The sequence below is a fragment of the Dendropsophus ebraccatus genome, chromosome 1, assembly GCF_027789765.1.
Source record: "Dendropsophus ebraccatus isolate aDenEbr1 chromosome 1, aDenEbr1.pat, whole genome shotgun sequence".
Taxonomy (NCBI): domain Eukaryota; kingdom Metazoa; phylum Chordata; class Amphibia; order Anura; family Hylidae; genus Dendropsophus; species Dendropsophus ebraccatus.
In genome coordinates, this window is record NC_091454.1 from 142227020 (window position 1) to 142235931 (window position 8912).

Genomic DNA, 8912 nt, shown 5'->3' on the forward strand with positions numbered 1-8912 from the left:
AAAGACCATAAACCGATATCACAGAAAGCCCTATCACTGAAACATTACCTAAGATGTGTGTTCATACAATACCCATGAGGTGCGCCCCGACGCGCGTTTCGGCAACACGCCTTTCTCGAGTATTACAAGAAAGTATTACAAAGTGGTATAAGTATTACAAAGTGGTAGGAGTGCAAATGTTATATATTTTCTAGTCATTAATGGTGACTGACCTATCTAATATGTATACATCTGCTCAATATGAACAACCAACATCTAGCGTTGCAATTGATAAAGTAACATGTCATTTTCAGGTTAACAATTGTGTATGATTATGTTTGTTGGACTTTCTTTACCAATAACTTGGTGATGTTGCATATTCCAGGGGACAACAGTCGAAGAAGGTTGTGTATACTCCAGCTGTGCCCATGGAGGAAAACACATCCAAAGTATGACAACCAGCTGCCACCTGCATCACTTGGGACAGGCATTCTATTGTATGCAAGAAAGATGAGCAGGGTTTTATTGTAGAATCTACCTTTTTGTATTTATCACCTCTGCCAGTTTTTTTTTTTTAATTCCATATGCAAATACTTGAGTATAAGGAGATTGTTAATCGCAGATACCTATGCTGTCTGCCATTCCAAGATTTTGGCTAAATTGTTTAAAGTTAGATTGTGGAATTCGCAACTATGCAATATTTTCCTCTTTCTTTTGGATATTAGACACTGATTAGAAACTGTCCTATTGTCAATGATAAACTAATATTTAATCTGCCCACTCATCTGATGCCCAGTGATGTACTTAACACTCACATTTCTAAACTTAAACTCAAGTAATTGAAGTGGCTTGTGTATTCTACTGATGGCTTCACCGATGTGAGGCACTGCATTCCAGCCAGATGCAGATTGTAGTAGTTCTCAGAACATCCAGTGTATACTATGAATTTCTTCTTTTAAGCTTCATATTATTTAGTTTTGGGGTCATCTCTATTTCCCTACGTAGAATGATGCATAAATGAAAGATATCAAAAGGTTGCAAATAACCAATATAGAATGTTTTAATGCCACTGCTTTTAGTTTTTTTATTCTCTGACCCCAAACCACCTTCTCTGAACATGAGTGTCCCTTAGAAATGCATAGTCTTGTGTCCTAAGTCCAGAATTTCAATATGTGTTTACTCCCTTTGTAATATTTTAGAATTTTTAGACATGGGGTTTGGGTGCTACTGTATATCAAACAATGTAGCTTTTTCTTAATGTCAACCACTATTGTTTGATAACAAAATTTAAAATCTATATGAATATCCTAGACATCTTGAGGTGAATCAGTGCTTAGTTTCTTATCCTCGATCTACAGTATCTCATATTTGCACACCATGGGATGCCTTTAAAACATCTCACACCAGTGTTTTTCCACTTTCCGTTATTCCTCAGTGCTCTTTTGGCCTACGTGAGAAGCTGCACATTTTTATTCCTGCTTAAATATAGAACAGTCCTCAAACAGTTCTCTTTCTGAGTGTTTTTTCTTTAAGTCTCCATAACTGCATATTGAGCCAGGCATATATATATTGTAAACCATACAACTCAGTATTTCAAGATCTGACCTCTAAATTATATATATGTATTTGTGTGATCATCTTTGTTCTTAATCCTAAATGTTTAGGAATGCAAATTTTATTACTGTATATGTTATAATAAAATATTTTTCTTGTAAAACAAAACCATGGTGCTCACTAAGATGTAATTTGTTTTTATAAGAGTGAAAGAATTAATATATGTGTGTTTGTGTGTATATATATATATATATATATATATATATATATATATATATATATAATATATATATATATAATATATATATATATATATATTATACACACTACCCTCTTACTGGGTCTAGATTCGAGGTTGGGCCAGTCAATAAAATGCAAGTGTAAAGTAAATCACATATTGTCAGAGTGGAATTTTGCCTTTACATTTGTTATGAGAGTTGCATAAAGATAAGAAAGAGCTGAAAGAAAAAATAATTACAAAATATGATACAATGTAACCAATAAACATTACACTAGCCACAAATAATATGTATCAATCTCAATAATATGAATTTCAAGCATAGTTACCACACTATGGACCCTTACACCTACAGGTCTTCTATCTCTTCCAGCTCTCTCATCCTGTGACCTCCTCCCTCTGTCCTCCTCTCTCTCTCCCCCCCCCCCCCCCCCCCCCCCCCCCCCCCTCGAGCCATGTTTGGTCCAATTTTTATACCATCAAGCTCCATTGTTACCCCTATTCTCGCAGATGTACCATCTTAACTTTGTTAGAAAAAAAATCCTTTGATCACCACAGAGACAATTTGCTAGTTGGTATCACAATGTTATCTTGCATCTGTAAACACTCTACCTGTTGCACCAAGTGATCATCTGATGTGAGAATCTGGGCAAACAATGGGTATTTAGCATGCATGCATGCATGCATGCATGTAGGATCATGTTAACCCTGGTGACATCTGTAGTCCTCCATCTTGATTACAATAAATAGATACCTTTTATAAAATATATCCAATATGGCCAACTATAACATATTCATTTTATTAGGTCAATTTCTTACAAGAGCATGTAGCAAATAAAGGAATGTAGCAAGTAGCAAATAAAGGAATGTAGCAACTAGAAGTATACCAGCAATACAAGAGGGCTGTTATGCAACAAAAAAATAAATATTAACCACACAGGAGTGTAAATAGCATGTCCCTAAATAACAATGTACAAAGATAAAATCTAAAAGAAATGAACTATGATAATGCACCAATCAAGAAAAAGAATCATTAAAGTTAAAAATGTTTAAATCTGTCGCGAACTACTACAAAGTATACAGCCAATTGATGCCACAGCAAGGCTTAGGCTATGTTCACATAGCGTGAAAAAAACCCAGACTTGTTTACAGGTGGTTATAGAAAAACATTAATATGGAAGCTGCGTCAAGTGACTATTAAAAGTTAAAGAGGTACTATAATGTGCGCTGTTTACAAGTGCCTTATAAAGCAGTGTTTCCCATTGGGCAGAAAATTCCTTCTTTATAAGTAATGTTTCTATTTTATTGTGACATTTATGCCTATTGCACTATATTTAGGAATATTCACCTCTGCTGCTATTATATTGCATATGAGGTATAGGTGTTCTGCACTTATTACTATTGGTTTTTAGGTCTAATGTATTTTATTCATAAGAATATGTCAGGATTCATCCTTGTCCTAGCCAGTCGCCAAGGTAGGCTTAATTTAAAAGGAGGAACTTGACGTATACTGAAGTAAAGTCCCTAAGGCTGGGCCTAGCATGGGACCTGTGTTACATATCTAGATGTATGTTTAATGCATTGTATATAAGAGAGAGAGAGTGGTCATCTTGAGGACATATTTGAAGATACTTCACAGATAAAAGACTATAACCTGTTGTACCTGATCAGGTAAAGTCATTGTTGAACCATAATAGCTTGTCTTCCTGTTGCTTGATTTCTGTTGCACCTCACCAACACCAAGGGTGTCCCTGTAATCACCTCAGACACCAGTATTAGGGAGTACTACAAGATCTATCAATATCGCCAACACCTAGGTGCAACCTCCTTCAACCTCTGTGGCAGATCTCTTAAGGAGAAAGCGTTATAGGAAATGTGACAATACTTTTATCATTGCTTCAGCATAGTAAGGAGCGAGTAACAGGGTTAACTTCACACAGTAGAGTGTGGACGTTGGTGAATCACTGTGTGTCAGTGATCCACAGCTCTCCTAGGTGAAGTTAATCCTGTGAGGTTACTTCAGAAGGCCTGTTTTAAAACCATGTCTGGCAACAAAATAAGTATCATTATCAGAATAAGCATCAATTGCCATTGCACACATGTCAGTCATTATGGTGTTACTACTGTGTATAGATATATATGAGCAATAAAATATATGCAATGTGCCATGATTAAAGAGTTTTATACTACAAAATGCGATGTACCAGTTTTAAAGATTTAAATAAAGACAGAAGTTTTAAAATTCTGAAGCCGGAAACCTTCCTTTACCCATTCACCTGATTAACCCCTAGACGACCCTGGGCGTACAGGTACGCAGGGGGACTTCTAATATAAGAGTAAAAAAAAAAGTGCTTTTATTAATAAAAAGCCCCTAATAAAAGTTTGAATCACCCCCCTTTTTCCATGTTATAAATAAAAATAAATGTTTGGTTAAACGGCGTAAGCGCAAAAAAATTACAAATTTTTGGTCTCATCAAATCCAGAAAAATTTTAATAAAAAGCGATCAAAAAGTTGCATATGCGCAATCAAGGTACCGATAGAAAGTACAGATCATGGCGCAAAAAATGACACCTACACAGCCCCATAGACCAAAGGATAAAAGCGCTATAAGCCTGGGAATAGAGCGATTTTTAAAGAACGTATATTTGTTAACAATGGTTTGAATTTTTTTAAAGCCATCAAATAAAATAAAAGTTATACATGTTACATATCGTTGTAATCGGAACGACTTGAGGAACATATATAACAAGTCAGTTTTACCCCAGGGCGAACGGCTTAAAAACTAGAAACCCTCCAAATAAAAAAAGTGGGGTTTTTTCAATTTCACCACACATTTAATTTTTCCCTGCTTTTGCAGTGTACTTCATGAACAAATTCGGCCTGTCATTGCAAAGTACAATTAGTGGCTCAAAAAATAAGGGCTCATATGGGTTTCTAGGTAAAAAAATGCAAGTTCTATGGTCTTTTAAGCACGAGGAAAAAAACGTAAAAGCAAAAATTTTAGTTGGCCCGGTCCTCTAAGGGTTAATGCTATACTGTTGCATTGATCAGACTGAGACAGACTTAAAAAGTCAGGTACATCCTCTTTAATATGACCCACGGGCAGAACGGCGCCATCACGGGAAGCCGATGCTGCGTCTCGGTTCCTGTGTATGGCTTCGTTCTATCCACGGGTATCGGGCCGGGGCTGAAGCACTAGAGACGGGCCGGCCTTCCCCCAGTGGGAGGAATCGCCACCCTTCTATGATGCGGCTCCATTGATTCAAATGGAGCCGCATCACAGAAGGGAGGGAATTCCCTCCCACTGGGGACGGGCCGGCCCCCCTCCAGTGCGTCAGCCCTGGCCCGATACCCGTGGATAGAACGACACCGTACACAGGAACCGAGACGCGGTTCAAAAAATGGACTGTGGCACCGGCTTCCCCGTGAAGGCGCTGTCCTATCTGTGGGTCATATTGAAGAGGATGTACCTGATGGTACATCCTCTTTAATCAACAACAGAGCTATGACTGATACTGAGGCTTCGTACAGGCCTCTGGCAGCCATAGCAACTGCTCAGCACAGCACAATTACGTTGCAGAGTTGCCGTTGCAGAGTTTGTCCATTTAAATGCTGATCACAGCATTTAAATGGACAAATGACTGACATGGCATGATTGCTGTTGTCAGTCATATAGTCATATGCCGTGAGTGTTGGCTGGTGACAGCTGACATTTGCGGAAATGTTCCGATCTGTGTTTTTTTTTTGTTTTTTTTAAAATATTAAATGCCATAATTGATAGATTTTGGTCACCTCATATACCAGAAAAAAAAATGAATAAAATGTTTTTAAAAAGTCCTGTCTATCCCAGTTACAGTTACCCTCCACAAAGCTCCATATAGGGGGCAGAATAGGGCACTATTAAGCCTATTTTTCTTTTTTTTATATATATAAATGTTTTAAAAACAATAGAATAAAACAAAAGCTATATGATCTGGGTATCGCTGTAATCTTACTGACATACAGCACAATTAAAGATGCTATGCTATGGCAAAGGGTCTAAAATGTCCATGAGAAATTTCAGTTTTTCCTTTTTAATAGATTTTGTTTTCACTTTATCATTATAGGGTATTGAGTGCAGATTGATAGAGGAAATATGATGTGGCATTCCATTACAATAAAAAAATCATACCAAAATGTGCTAAAAATGAACAACAGCAGAATAACTGCTTTGATATTCTACACTACCTGATTTTCTCACGAGATCACAAGCTTATGGCTAGATTTTCCATTATTGTGCATGACTGGCTCCAAACAAAGATTTAAAGTATTACAAGTTAGATTAAACTCCTTGTCCTGGGTAAAGAATTGTATGATGGAAAAAGATACCTCTGGATGATACAAAGATTCCCTTTCATCATGTGGTTAGTGTTGCTCCAGACAATTATATTTTGCACTTATTTCTTAGTGAAGGAGCCAATTAAATGCGGCTCTATTTAAATGGCAGGTATCACCCTTATTAGTTAAAAACCTCAATCCCTAATCCTATTTGAAGCAAATTATTATGGGAATTGTTATATTGTCAGTATTCAGAGATACTCTGTATAGTAGCCATATGGACAAAAAAAAAATAGTTCCACTTTCCAAGAACTGCTTGTTTCCTTTTTATTCACTCATCTCTAGTGCCAAGTAATGACTTCCGCTAAAGACACATTCAGAATCTACACTTAAACAGCACTGTGAAGGCTGTATAAAGATGCATAAAGAAGGGTGCAATCATTCTTACAGTCTTCTTGATTTGGGTCAAAATTCAATGGGAATGTACAATATCCTTTTATACAAAACCTCTTGAGAATTGGAGCCTCTACTCAATGAGAAGTGTCAAAAACATTCTCATACAGTGTACTAATGAGTTACAATTCTTGTCTAGATGCATGCTACACTGGGATTTATTTTCAGTCTATATAAAAGTCTTAATGCCCCATGTAATAGGGCCTTATTAGCTGGGCAGACCAATACTGTCCTGTGTGATAGATAGGCCTATCAATCTGCTTATGAACTAGCATCCTACTGTATCTTCTTTATTTGCTATACACACTGCATGTACAAGCACATGGCATCCTACAATCTGGCCACAGGGTGGTAAACATAGTTCTAGCCTAAATCCTTTTGGGAATGAGGGGAGTAATTGAGGCATAGACTCTGTAAAGTGATACTGTCACCCTCTTTCTGTATGAGGACTTCTCTATACAGCTTTTCATACCTTATTTTATAATAGATTTCTTGGTGCTTGGTCTAGTGAAAAATTGCTTTTATCCTTGGTGGATTGTGCCACCTGGGCGGGGCTTCACAACTACTGTGTCACTTCACCCCACCCACATGGAGCTGTATACCCCACCCACATGTGACTTCATTGTATAGGCCCCGCCCCCTCTGTGCCATTGGAATGGGTCGACCTAGAGGGGGGTCTAGACCTCTAGGCTGGCCCATTCCAATGCCCACTGAGGGGGTGGGGCCTAGACACTGATGACATCATGGAGGGGCGAGGCCGTTGTGGGCGGGGCACAGTGGTCGTGAAGCCCCACCCAGATGATATAATCAATGATAAAAAGCCTTTTTTTACTGGACCAAGCACCAAGAAATCTATTATAAAGTAACATATGAAAACTGCAGAATTTAGGCTTTACAGCTGTGTAGAGAACTCCTCATACAGAAAGGGGGTGACAGTATCACTTTAAGACATCTGAAGATGTCCTATGGTTCTAAGACGTTAGCAGCAGATCCTTTAAAGTGTACCTGTCAATATGATTCTTCATCAGATAGGCATGCAGTTCCTCCTGAACTATGGATACAACCGCTGAGTCACAGAACTTACCGTAGTTGTATACCTAGTTGCCCAATCTCCCAGCAGGAGATTCATGCTGATTAGGAATGGTCCGAACCTGCTGAGGTTCGGGTTCGTACGAACCCGGACTCTCAGCAATGATTTCCGCTGTCTGCCCGCTCCGTGGAGAGGGTGGATACGGGAGGACCGCCTGGAAAACTGGGATACAGCCTATGGCTGTGGCTGTATCCCAGTTTTCCAGGCAGTCCTCCCGATGTATCCACCCTCTCCACAGAGGTTTAAGACAGCGGGAATCATTGCCGAGAGTCCGGGTTCGTACGAACCCGAACCTCAGCAGGTTCGGACCGTTCCTAATGCTGATCAGGTGAAGAATCATAATGACAGGTATGCTTTAAATCTTGTAAACTGATAGACAGACTGGATTTTTTTCCCCAGTACATCCCTTAGTGGATTGATCAGATTGAAATCTGGGGAATCAGGAGACCAAGTAAACACCTGGGGGGAGATTTATGAAAGGGTGTAAATATACACCTGCTGTAAACTGCCCACAGCAACCAATCACAGCTCAGCTTTCAGCTCTGGTAAAATATAAGAGGAGCTGTGATTGGCTGCTGTGGGCAGTTTATACCAGGTGTATATTTACACCCTTTCATAAATCTCCCCTTGAACTATTTCTTATGTGCCTCAAACCATTCCTGGACATTTATCCCGTGTGGTAGGCCACAATATACTGATGAAAGAGCCTACTGACACACATGCACACACAAGAGACTACCTGGATGAACCTTTTGGTCTTTTTGTGTAATCATCACAATTCTGTGCTCCACTTCCAAATGGCTAAAACTGGATCCTGATAACTGCTCACATAGGGGTTATCAAGAATTAGAAAAAAAAAACAGCACCACCCCTGTCCTCAGGTTGTGAGTGGCATTATAATTCAGCTTCATTCACTTCATTGGAAGTGAGCTGAAAAACCCCACCCAAATTGAGTGTAGTGTCCCAGCACAGGTGTGCTAGCTTATATGCACCTAGGCAGAGTAACTTGATCCAGGTTCCCACAGTGGCAAACGGCCCAGTGTATTCTGTGTTTTCCCCACTAGAGGTCGCTACTTTTTTTTGTGTCCTTTGTATCTAGTATAGCTGAAGGAAGTATTGGATTAATTATTTATGTCACATGTGTGTTTTCCTCCAATCACAGGTGCAGGTGTTTTTCCTCCTTTTTCTATTCTATGTACTCTGTCTTCTCTTTTGCACTACACAGCTCTACCAATCACCAGGAGGTTTAGAAGCCCCTATAAAGGATGGTTAGTTCCTGG

General features: G+C 38.9%; 1 protein-coding gene across 2 annotated transcripts in view; it reads left to right on the forward strand.

The window, feature by feature from the left end:
• CA12 (carbonic anhydrase 12) overlaps positions 1-1646 on the forward strand; it is a 56962-nt gene extending 55316 nt beyond the window's left edge. For both annotated transcript variants that reach the window (XM_069980629.1, XM_069980618.1), the window contains exon 10: positions 365-1646. In XM_069980629.1, coding sequence (XP_069836730.1) covers positions 365-434 — 70 coding nt within the window. In that variant the 3' untranslated portion in view covers positions 435-1646. The remainder of the gene's footprint in view (positions 1-364) is intronic.
• Positions 1647-8912: the final 7266 nt, after the last annotated feature.